Below are 13,026 nucleotides of genomic sequence, written 5' to 3' on the forward strand. Positions count from 1 at the left end.
ATTCCCATACTAAGCATCTCCAATTTTCTGTTCCATCCATTGCATTCATAAACTGCAGCTGTCCCCATATGTCTTACTTCAAAACTCCCTCTGAGATTTCCCTGCTAGCCTAAATCTACAAGGTCTCATCTTTTCTCTCTTAATGCTTTTTCTGCATCATAATGTTCCTCCTCTCATGGTGAAAGACCCAAAGAAAGTAAGAAGGAAGGTCAAGGTCAAATCCTCAGCAGTAGGCTGCATGAGGAGGAAGCCTGGAGAAACTTTTACATTAGTAACTTTTGTCCCACAGCACAAGCATTTGCTGACCATCAACCCTTGAAGTAGGGGGAGAGGTTGGGTAGGGCAGCTGTTTCCACATATGGCAGAGAAAGCATTGTGGTGGCACCAACAGACCAGTTTGCCATCTTTGACAGGCAGGCCCTCTGTTTCTGATTATCCAGAGAGTCATGAAAAGTTATTAGTTTAAATTAATTTTGCACTGGAGAACACTGTTAACGTAGGCAGGTTCACCGAGGCAGCTCTCAATTAAGCTGAAATATTCAATGAGGGACATGGTTGGTCTCTAGAAGTAATTCATACTCAGTAGTCCAGAAAGAAGAACCCCCTAGGAGGATAAATGAAAGTATCTTTCTACCATACAAAAACAAAATGTGTTATTGCTTCAAGCCAAACACCTACAGTTGATAATTGTATCTCATTATGGTTCCTTAACCCTAGCTTCACTGCAATCCAGCTCAGGGCAGAAGGCAAAGGTTTATTAATTCCAGGGCAGATGAAAAGCTTGATAGATTTTACTATTATACCCAAGAGAGCACTGTTTGAAAAATATAATTGGTGCTTAGCAAATTGTATGCAGACTTTGAGTGCAATACTTTCCCACTCAGGCTTAGTGCATTATTTTCTGAACTGTAGTCAAGTTGTGAAAGCTCTGAGTCAGCTAAAAACATTTAAGGTAAGAGCTGATAGATGATTCTAGAGCCAAGCACAAAATTAAAAACAAAAAAGAGATATGATAACTGTATTTTGGGAAGAGGGTTTATTTTTAGGAAGCAAGAGTTATACTATTGGAGTAGAAAATGAAGAGAATAAGATTGACTTAATTTACTTTACCATCCACATAAGTAAGGGATCCATGCCAGCTGACCCAGAGTCGAGTGGTCCCATAAAATAGCAGGATTTATATGTGGGCTGAGGGACTGTGATCATATATATGCCTGGTTTTATGGAATAAGCTGCAGGAATAATAACAGTAATAAAGGAGATCATAAATTCCAGACAAAAATTCCAGAGTAACCAGCAGCTTGATTGTGACCAACAATCCCACAGTTTTCCCATAAAACCTTTTATCTTTGTGCCTAATATGTACTTAAAAATGGAGAAATTTGTGTTTCATGTTTGAGGCACCAACTGATAATTTATGTGCTTTCTCCATTTCTCCCGATCCTCCTTTAGTAATAGAACCTCTCAGATTTTAATGGAGCACATTGCTGACAAGGTAATGATTAAATTTCAGGGGCCCTGTTGAGATTCAATGGGGCCACCTGGCTATATTCTGGCCAGAGATGTGAGCAAATGTGATGTGGGCCACTTCTACTAAATGCCCTGTCAACGAAGAGGCAGGCATGGACTTGGCTTCTTTCCTGTTTGCTGCTTGCATGTGTAATGGTGGGAGTTGAGCAGCCACTTTGGCAACAGAGATGGAGACCATGGCGCTCCCCTCCCACCCCTTGTCCACTATTCCTGGACTTCCATGGGAGAAATAAAGAAACTGCTAACTTGTTGCACCTCTATATTTTGTATCCTCTTTGCTCTAAGAGCTTAGTCTGTGTCATAATTAATAGAGAATTCTAATATTTTGTGCCCATTCCTTGGGAGAGGGTTGTCGATGAGCAATCAAATGTCCTCAACAGGCAATTGGAAGGAGTAGGATCCTTGAGGGAGTGTACGGTTCCTTCTAAATGGCGGTGTGAATGAACCAGGTCAAAAGGGAGGGGAAGATGCCATGACTTCTATGTAAAACATTGGGGAAAGGTTCACAGAAAAAGTGGCATTTACACTGAAGTTTGAATGACAAGTTGGGGTTTATCTGAACCAAGACTTGGAAAGATGTGGCTCAAAATGTAGAGGTTTTGGTAGAATGGTTCAAGTAATTTTATGAAGCCATAGTTGCAAGACTACTGTACTCTCTAAGGAATTTGGTCTCTGTTGGATAAAAGAAGTATTTAGCCACTTAAACTATGAAGTTGAAAGGATCAATTCTGCTTAGAAAAAATACCCTGGCAGCTTGAAAAAAGAGAAACTGGGGATGCCTGTGTGGCTCAGTGGGTTAAAGCTTCTGCCTTCAGCTCGGGTCATGATCTTGGGGTCCTGGGATCGAGTCCCGCATTGGGTTCTCTGCTCAGCGGGGAGACTGCTTCCTCCTCTCTCTCTGCCTGCCTCTCTGCCTACTTGTGATCTTTGTCTATCAAATAAATAAAATCTTAAAAAAATTAAAAAAAAAGAGAGAAACTGGAGTGGGGAGAAAGTGGAGGCACGGCACCATAATTTCTAAACTTCTGTCACTCACCTAAGTTTTGTCACCAGTACTTTCTATCAATCTTATCTACCTATCTATCTTCTTTCTTTCTTTCTTTCTTTCTTTCTTTCTTTCTTTCTCTCTCTCTCTCTCTCTCTCTCTTTCTTTCTTTCTTTCTTTCTTTCTTTCATCTATCATCATTTATCATCATTACCTATCTATCATCTATCTCTACCATCTATTAATCTTTCTAGTTTACACTAAGTGTATTTCAAATTTGGCCTTGGTGAATTTTATTTTTTAACATGTAATAAAAATACACATTTTATTTTTAAAAAGTCTGTATATGTACCTCTTTAAACTATCCTGTGCATCTTCATGATACATATGCCATCCTCATGACAAAAGTTCAGCTGGTATGCATTGATGATGGTTTTTAAGTTTAGTTAAAATATTGAAATACCACTTTAGCAGTTGTTCATAGTGCCTGTCTGGAGCTCCTGAGCGTCCCTGCCCCCACGGCTCTGGCCACCTGCTGCACCTCTAGGAACCCAGAGGTGTTCTCTTGATTTAGCAACTAGCACATTTATCTGACTTCTGCTCTGATTGGTCAAGCCTAGCCATAATTAGTTTTTAAATATTTTGAATAGCAACCCTCGAAGCATATGTACAGATCGTAGATTAATTTGCCTCTAGAAGCAGCATGAGGAAAGGATAAAAGGGAACAAATATGAGACATGTTTTGAATGTAAATGTAGAGGATGTGGTGACTGATTAGGCGTGGGAGTGAAGAAGGGGAAGTGTTAACAATTCTAGAGTTCGAGAGCAGAGAGTTGGTGATGCCCTTAACTGGAAAATGGATATTGGGTGCACAAACTTGTTGGGGGGTATAAGTTTGGGTCTGGACATATGGAGATGGAGATGTTCTTCCAAATGATGGGATTCCATCTCCACAAGGAGATGGTGCAGGACTGAGTGGACGTGTTGATGTGTTTGCAAATGTTTAACAACTTTTCTCAAGCAATAAAGAAAAAAAAAATCCTTTAGGGGAGGGGTAGCATTTGTTGATTTCTATGGTGTAAATACTCCCACCATGTACATTCTTAATTTTGTATATTTTGAAATATCAATGGAGCTATACTGGATATAGGCTTTTGATATGCTTTTCTCATTGAACATTAGATTTTGTGACTCCCCCATTTTGATTTGCATAGCTGTAGTTCATGCATTGCACTGTTTAAATAATCCAAAATACACCTCTCTCTTCTAATTGTTTGTCTCTCTTTATCTTCACTTTTGCTAGTTTCTTGGGCCTAGTGTCACTTTGGCTCTCTATTTTGTCTTCTACCCTTCTTCTAGTGCTTTGTGTGACATGTGTGACCTCTGATTTAGAATACGGTACATAGCTGTGCCTTTGGTACCTCTTCAAGACCTGTTTCTATTTGTCTCATTCATTGCTTGGGTAAGATGTTCTACCCCACGCCCATCTTGTCCCTTTCCCAAAGACTCTATCTTCTGGATTCTTTTTATTTCATGTATTTAAGCCAATACCCACATTAACTCTACTTAGACAGTCAAAAACTTATTTAGCCTGGAGAAGATTTGAGGATGAAATACAATTGTTTCTTCCTTTTGTTCAGGGGAAATACTATGCTTTTCACTTTAATATGTAACATATATAGAAGAAGAAGAACATATGGGTTTGAAACTAAGTTATCTTGATATTAGAAAGTTCACATATATAAAATGGGTTAAAAAGGTTTTGATGATACATATAGAAAAGGATTCATCATGAGATAAAATAACAATCTTCTTCAGTACATTTAATGTATAACTTGATTTCTATACCAACAAATAAAAACCTACAAAATGCCCCTATAAACTTTGTAAAGCAAAGTACATCTGAAGTTATATTTGGAAATAGAGCCACTCTTTCCATAGCTTGTCTTTTATTTAATAACAAAAAATGGTTTTCTCCTTGAGGGAACAATGAAATAAATTTTATCACTTTTAGATTGCTAGCAACTTTTACTGAGAAGCAAAGAGATACAGAGCTAAGAGAATTCAAAAAAGCACAATGAAAACATAACTTTAAATAATTTCTAAAAATAACAGGTGTTAAATCTTAGGAAAGGGTTATGTTGATGTGGGTGTTGAGAGTTTCAAACTTGAATGGAGAGACATAACATCTGACTGTTCCTGTGTTGGTCCTGAGCTTTTCCTCTTCATATCTGACACCCAGATGGCACCAGGAATATATCCTAAACCATCAGTAGCACAGCCATCCCCTCTAAACTTGGTTGCCAGTTGAGAAGTGCTTGTGAATCAGTGAAAGAAAACATTAAAAAATAGATTTAAAAAGAATATGTAGTCACTCTGAATAAATGATACTTAAAATTATACGGAATACCTAATTATAAGAAAGGTTACCTAATCAGTATAATTTCTTGCCATAATCACTGAGTGAATTCTCATGGTATAGATTGAGGTTGAAAAACTGAATGCAAGTGTATTCTTGAAACAGAAGTTACATAATACTAAAAAATACAATTTCAACCTTAAATTGTTCTAAAATATGCTGGAAATTTTGATAGGGTGGGAAGGAAAGTTCTAGTAGGTTAAAATCCCTAGTTTGTATTGTGGATAGTAAAAAATCCTATTTCATTCTTAATGGTGTTAGCCTGGGAATAATGGTTAAAGAAAGTTAGGAGATAACTTAATGATAAAAATATCTAAACAAAAAATAAGCACAATTTGTAACTTTCAAATGATTGACATACAAAAAAATTCTATAGAAACAGAAGAATAGCAAGAAAGCATAGAAAATAAAAGCATACAACAAGATACTTTCAAAAAAATACTTTATTTATTTATTTGTCAGACAGAAAGTGGCATGCATAAGCAGGAGAGGTGGCAGGCAGAGCAGGCAGAGGGAGAAGCAGGCTCCCGGCTGAGCAAGGAGCCCAATGTGGGACTCGATCCCAGGATCCTGGGATCATGACCTGAGCTGAAGGCAGACACTTAATGGACTGAGCCACCCAGGCATCCCATAAAACAAGATCTCTTAAGGCCAAATATTCATATTATGATAGTAAGGGTTATATATTAAAATCCTATTAAATGGCTAAGATTTTCAGTCTCTCTAGATCAAAAAGCTAATTATAAAGATCATCACTTATTTTTTTTCCCTAATTTTTTAGCCTGATTTCAAGATAAGGAGACTTCCCATTCATAAAAACATTAGTAAATTGATTTAAATAATCAACATATTTGATTTTTATATAAAACTATCATAGACTTCACATTTCATAATAACCAAAATTAAAGACAAATTACAAACTGAGATACCTGTAAGAAATATGAATGTTACAGTTCCCAACATATAGAATTTTTCTAAATCAATGATTAAAATATAAATACCTTAAAAGATGGGCAAAGAGATATGATAGAAATGCTAATTGTGAATAACTACAAGAAAATTTTCAATCCACTATTAATCATGGCAATGCATATGTAAAAAATTATAAATTTTCATTTGTCAAATCAGCAAAAAATTAAAATGGTATTATTTAATGCTGGTAAGACTTCGTAGAGACTATACTATTTTATGCTGGTTGAAGCATTAAGTGGTATGTGGTTAACTTATATACCATACAAAGCAATTTGGCCATATGTATTAAGAAGAATAAAGTTTTCTATTGTTTTACTTAGTAATTTTCCTTTTAGGAATCTATCACAGAGAAATAAGTAGAGATGCAGACAAAGGTCAATATATAGATGGTTAAAATTAGGACATTCATTTTAGCATAAGTTACTATAGAAAAAGTTGGAAATCAGCATAATCTCTTCCAGTCCCATCATGATGTTGATACCAGAACTGGGTATCCATCCTTTCTGATGGATGCATAATACTATTCTTCATAGTATATATGGACCATATCTTCTTTATCCATTTGTCTGTTGAAGGGCATCTTGGTTCTTTCCACAGTTTAGTGACTATGGCCATTGCTGCTACAAACACTGGGGTACAGATGGTCCTTCTTTTCACTACATCTGTATCTTTGGGGTAAATACCCAGTAGTGCAATTGCAGGGTCATAGGGTAGCTCTATTTTTAATTTCTTAAGGAATCTGCACACTGTTTTCCAAAGTGGCTGCACCAACTTGCATTCCCACCAACAGTGCAAGAGGGTTCCCCTTTCTCCACATCATCTCTAACACACATTGTTTACTGTCTTGTGAATTTTGGCCATTCTAACTGGTGTAAGGTGGTATTTCAATGTGGTTTTGATTTGAGTCTCCTTGATGGCCAGTGATGATGAACATTTTTTCATGTGTCTGTAGCCATTTGTATGTCTTCTTTGGAGAGGTGTCTGTTCATGTCTTTTGCCCATTTTTTAATGTGATTGTGTTGTGTGTGTGCCCATTTTAATGTGTTGTGTGTGTGGAGTTTGAGGAGTTCTTTGTAGATCTTGGATATCAGCCCTTTGTCTGTAGTGTCATTTGCAAATATCTTCTCCTATTATACTGTGTGTTGCCTCTTTGTTTTGTTGACTGTTTCCTTTGCTGTGCACAACCTTTTGATCTTGATGAGGTCCCAAAAGTTTATTTCCGCTTTTGTTTCCTTTGCTTTTGGGGACATGTCTGGAAAGAATTTGCTGTGGCCTATGTCTGAGAGGTTACTGCCTATGTTCTCCTCTAGGATTTTGATAGATTCCTGCCTCACATTGAGGTCTCTTATCCATTTAGAGTTTATCTTTGTGTATGGTGTAAGAGAATGGTAAACTTTCATTCTTCTATACATAGCTGTCCAATTTTCCCAGCACCATTTATTGAAGATACTGTCTTTTTTCCATTAAATATTTTTTCCTGCTTTGTTGAAGGTTATTTGACCATAGAGTTGAGGGTCCATATCTGCGCTCTCTACTCTGTTCCACTGGTCTATGTGTCTGTTTTTGTGCCAGTACCATGCTGTCTTGGTGATCACAGCTTTGTAATAAAGCTTGAAATCAGGCAATATGGTGCCCCCAGTTTTATTTTTCTTTTTTGACAATTTCTTAGCAATTCGGGGTCTCTTCTGGTTCCATACAAATTTTAGGATTGTTTGTTCCAGCTCTTTGAAAAATGTCAGTGGAATTTTGATCGGGATGACATTGAAAGTATAGATTGCTCTAGGCAGTATAGACATTTTAACAATGTTTATTTTTCTGATCCATGAGCGTGGAATGTTCTTCCATCTTTTTGTGTCTTCTTCAGTTTCTTCCATGAGTGTTCTGTAGTTCCTTAAGTACAGATCCTTTACCTCCTTAGTTAGGTTTATTCCCTGGTATCTTATAGTTCTTGGTGCTATAGTTAATGGAATCCTCTCTAATTTCCTTTTCTATATTTCATGGTTAGTGTATAAGAAAGCAACTGATTTCTGTATATTGATTTTGTATTCTGCCACATTACTGAATTGCCATATGAGCAGTGGAGCATAGGGAATGATATGGAGGACACTGGGAGAAGGAGAGGAGAAGTGAGTTGGGGGGAATTGGAGGGGGAGACAAACCATGAGAGACTGTGGACTCTGAGAAACAAACTGAGGGTTTTGGAGGGAGGGGGGTGAGAGGTTGGGTTAGCCTTTTGGTGGGTATTAAGGAGGGCGCATATTGTATGGAGCACTGGGTGAGGTACATAAACAATGAATTTTGGAAAACTGAAAAAAAATTTAAATGTTAAAAAAAGGAAAAAGTTGGAAATCATCTTCATTTTTAAAAATAAAAGAATATTAACATAGACCATGGAATAATACATAAAAACTATAATCATTAAAACCACATTTCCATTCCTCCACCCACCTCTTGAGTGTTACATGCAGCTGCTGAATCACTGAACTCTGTCTCTGAAACTAACAATATACTACATGTTAATTAATTGACTTTCAATAAAATAAATTAAAAAATAAAAAATAAAATTACTTCCAAATAATATTTCCCTGTAATAAATAGGATAAAATCTTTCTGCAGTCTCCTTCAGTATCTCTGGATATTTTCTTGTTTCTTTTTTACATGTTTTCCAAAATTTCTTCAATGATCATATATTATATTCACAATTACCAAAATTTTTAAATAAAAAATTAATGTGCAGTAGTAGCTTCTGTGAAGGCTTTTGTTTCTGTTTATTCAAGCAACAACCACAGAAAGTTAGTGGAAACACGACTGTCACCACCGTGCATGACCTTCTCATTCAACCTGGTCTAGCTGCGGATGGTAACTAGGTCACTGTATGACTGACTTTTCTACTCTTCCAATCACTGATGTCAGAATATAACTGGGACAGTGGCATAATCAGGAATGGTGAAAAGCCAAACTGGTCCAATTCTTGTTTTATTTCCTCTTACGACTTTCCTCTTCTTGCCTTTGTAACTTCAAAGTTATGAGCTGCTGTGCTATGCTGGGCATTTAAGTTTAGTTCTGATTGCCATAATTACTAAAATAATAGAGTAGCCTGGATTATGAGTCTTCAAGGTATTTTTGAGGTTATAAATAAATATCGAAGCTTGAATTATTTTGGTGTTATGAGTCAGAGGGATCGTCAGAAAGTCATCAGAGCCTCTGGGGTGGAGAGACCAACTCCAGCCATCATCTTGTTTCACTGAGACCACTCATCTTGTGATACCATTGGAATATCTAGCCAGATCTTTCTGTAAGGGCAACTTTATAAATAAATATATCAAATAGCAGATTGATTGCATTAATTGGAAATAAAAATAAGACTTTAAGATGTTTTTTTCTTCAGCATTATTTTCTGTTGATTAGGTGATATTAAGTGGTCAGTTTGACAGAATATTTTCCAAATTCCAATTATGTGATTTTATTATGAGAAAATCAGCCTACAATGAGTAGGCAATTTAGATAAAAGCAAAGTATTTTCTGCCGCCTTTCTCTATTCCTCCTTTCTTTCATTCATTTTTTCTTAACTTCTTTTCTTTTTGGATTTGGATTTGAGAAGGACTGTCCCACTGCTTGAGAAAATTTTACTCTTTCTCCAGGGCAAAAGCTGCATAGCCTCTTTACCTGTGCTTCTCAACCATCTGGGAAGAGCAAGAGCTGTTTCTTTTATGTTCCTACAAGATTTTGGAAATGATTCTAGGGTAGTGATTTCATTGTGTCAGAGTTGAGTTTCATCTTTTCCACTAGATCATGCACAGAGAACACGTTGTACTCAGTTTTATATCCCCAGATCTCAACCCAGTGTCTGGCACAAAACTGGTCTCACTGAACAAACTTCTCTTTTTCTGGTAATATAACGTCTTTTCTTTCCTTTTCGTTTCTTTTTCTTTCTTTCTCTTTTTCTTTCTTTTTCTTTCTTTCCTTCTCTTTTTGCTAAATGCCAATCAGTTTTATTTTTTAAATTTTTATTTATTCATTTTTATTATGTTGTGTTATTCACCATATAGTACATCATTAGCATTTGATATAGGGCACAAAAACAGACACATAGACCAATGGAACAGAATAGAAAGCCCAGATATGGACCCTGAACTCCATGGTCAAATAATTTTCAACAAAGCAGGAAAAAATATCCAATGGAAAAAGGAAAAAAAATCCAGTAGAAAAAAGACAGTCTCTTCAATAAATGGTGCTGGGAAAATTGCACAGCTATATGCAGAAGAATGAAAGTTGACTATTCTCTTATACCATACACAAAGATAATCCCGAAATGGATGAAAGACCTCAATGTGAGACAAGATTGCATGGAGCACTGGGTGTGGTGCATAAAGAATGAATTTTGGAACACCGAAAAAAATAAAATTATATTAAATTAAAAAAAAAATCCTAGAGAAGAACATAGGCAGTAACCTCTTAAACATTGTCCACAGCAACTTCTTTCAGGACAACCTCTTTTTTTGCCTTGTCACTAAAGGCAAGGAAAACAAAAGTGAAAATGAATTTTTGGGACTTCATCAAGATAAAAAGCTTCTTCACAGCAAAGGAAATAGTTAACAAAACAAAGAGGCAATCCACAGAATGGGAGGAGATATTTACAGATGTAATGCTTTTCAAAAAAATGTAGACCCTCCCTGTTTTCTCACTTGTAGGAAAACTTGAGATATGAATGACAAGAAAATTCCCAAGAGCTTTGCACTTTGCATCTTATTTCCTCTACATGTTTAAAAATAAACTAGAAATAGCCAATGCCCCTTGCAAAAGCCAACAATGATTAAGTTGAACAAAACAAACATTAAGATTTAGAACTAAGTGGGAGTTTCTTTGTTAGATTTACTCCCACTTTTGTCAATAAGGTTTCAAAAATATGTGAGCATCTTGGTGAAGCTTAAATTACAGCTGAGCTTCTGATACAGAATTTCTCTTCTTGAAGAATTTTTCTTTTTCCTTACTTGGGCATTACATTTCCCTTAGGGAGAGTAAAGGGCATCAATGCAGTCATTTCTTTCCTTCATGAATAGAATAAATAGAAACAAAAAATTCTGGCAGGTAAAGGATGCACATCGTTGGTAAATTATGTAATTGGCCATGATTTTAAAAAGGTTTGTATTTCTGTATTTCTATAAATTTCTTTAACATAAAGATAACTGAGTCAAAAGTCTTTTTGCACAATGTAGATATTTATTGTTTGTCAGTTAAAAAGAATTTGTAGTCAGGCTAGTTTTTTTTTTTTTCTTGGTGATCACATTTATTGAAAGCATTGGAAAAAAAATTAAAATGCCTGTTAGCTTAAGAATTTTTGGGTTATCTGTAAATCAACTTATTTCAGGAGTGGAAGAATCCTTGGTCACTTCTTAATATCAAAATTTATGCAGGTTTCTTTTTTGAATGTCTTCTACATTTAAAGAGGCAATCATACAAAAACTCCTATATTCCAGACACGATAAATTCTTTGTTTCAGCCAACTCTTAATGGAGGGGCAACTAGTACAAGACCATCTCCCCAGACAAAAAGCATAGGAATATTCCGTTTTGTTGATTTATATATCTCTTCATATGTTTCCTCATCAATTTCTATAGTAGTCACAGTTTCTTCCACATCTCCCAATATCATATTTAAATGCTGATCATAAGCATGTAATCTGCCTCGAAGCTCTCTGTCATTTCTCATTTTCACATAAATTCGCTCATCCAGGCTGAGCCTGATGAGATCCAGGGGCTCTTCTATGGTGTTGGTGGTTTGTTGCTGGTCCACGTCGTCCGCCATGTTTTTCCTGTAGTCAGGCTAGTTTATGAGAGAAAGAGATTGAGATTAGTGACTAAATTTATTAAATTCATCTTCACCAGGCAGCCTGCTGACAGCCTGGCAAATGGTTAGCACAGACCTTTAAAGAATGTGCTGTAGGTAAGAGAGAGCATAAGAAGCTGTAGTAACTTTAACAATAGGAAACATTGTGGCCATTCTCTCTCAATAGGTAGCTCAAAGGAGAACTATGTTGATGGAGCTGGGGAGCATTGTAGAAAAGGTACCTCATGGGGTACCTGCGTGGCTCAGTGGATTAAAGCCTCTGCCTTAGCTCAGGTCATGATCCCAGGGTACTGGGATCAAGCCCCAAATCGGGTCTCTGCTCAGCGGGGAGCCTGCTTCCTTCTCTCTCTCTCTCTCTGCCTGCCTCTCTGCCTACTTGTGATCACTGTCTGTCAAATAAATAAATAAAATCTTTAAAAAAAAAAAAGGCACCTCACCTTGGAGGTGAGGTTATTTCATACAACTGTTACTTGTATTATAAAACAGATCCCTATTTGATTATGTGTGTTTTAGTGCTGCAAAAGAATCATATTCTACTACTGCAGAACTCGAAGAGCAGAAACAAGATATGGAAGGAGACAATGCCAATATTATGTGGGCATCGGACAGAGGTCAGACCTTTCCACAAAGACAATGAGTGAAGACCAGTTGGAAAAAGTGCACAGATGATAAAGCTGCTTGAAGTCAGTTATCACTTGCATGGGAGATGAAGGGGCTCTGAATGGGAGCAAACCTCGAGCCGGGGCTCTTCTATGCACATAGAAGAGGAATGGTAAACCAATCAGATAATTTTTAAAAGTTAATAACAGGACTTTTACCTAGGAAATCACTATATTTGAGGCAAATGATTTTTCATTTCTTCTAAATTTCCAGATAATTTATTTCCTACTTTGTCATATATATGCATGTATTTTTCCCTTCTTTATGTAAGATTTGTCATAACTACAGCAAGATGATGCTTCTATCATTGCATGTTCACCCTCCTCCTAGAAAACTGCACTGAGCTATTTATTCCAAGGAGCTATTTATTCCAAGTATCCTGATTGCTGTAATTCTGTGGGTTTCGAGAGTATATGTCTCACCTTACAGGATCTAGAAACTTAATGGACGATTTTTCAGAGTTGACTTGATCCAAGAGATATTTACTAATGTTCTTCACTACCAAATGACCATTTATTCAAATCATTGACATTGATAAGTGCACTGGTTTAGGTGGTGGATTATCACAGTGAACACAATAGACCAAAATCTTTGTGTTCGTAGATCTCATCTT

The 13,026-nt window shown here is 36.4% G+C and overlaps 1 protein-coding gene across 1 annotated transcript; it reads right to left on the minus strand.

The window, feature by feature from the left end:
- Nucleotides 1-11,296: 11,296 nt before the first annotated feature.
- On the minus strand, nt 11,297-11,711 carry LOC116872967 (U6 snRNA-associated Sm-like protein LSm3). Its single transcript, XM_032866553.1, has one exon. It carries the CDS (start codon nt 11,709-11,711, stop codon nt 11,403-11,405), a length of 309 nt encoding a protein of 102 aa, XP_032722444.1. The 3' UTR covers nt 11,297-11,402.
- Nucleotides 11,712-13,026: the final 1,315 nt, after the last annotated feature.

Source organism: Lontra canadensis, unplaced genomic scaffold (assembly GCF_010015895.1).
Source record: "Lontra canadensis isolate GAN:19392208 unplaced genomic scaffold, GSC_riverotter_1.0 scaffold1, whole genome shotgun sequence".
In the NCBI taxonomy this organism is placed as follows: Eukaryota; Metazoa; Chordata; class Mammalia; order Carnivora; family Mustelidae; genus Lontra; species Lontra canadensis.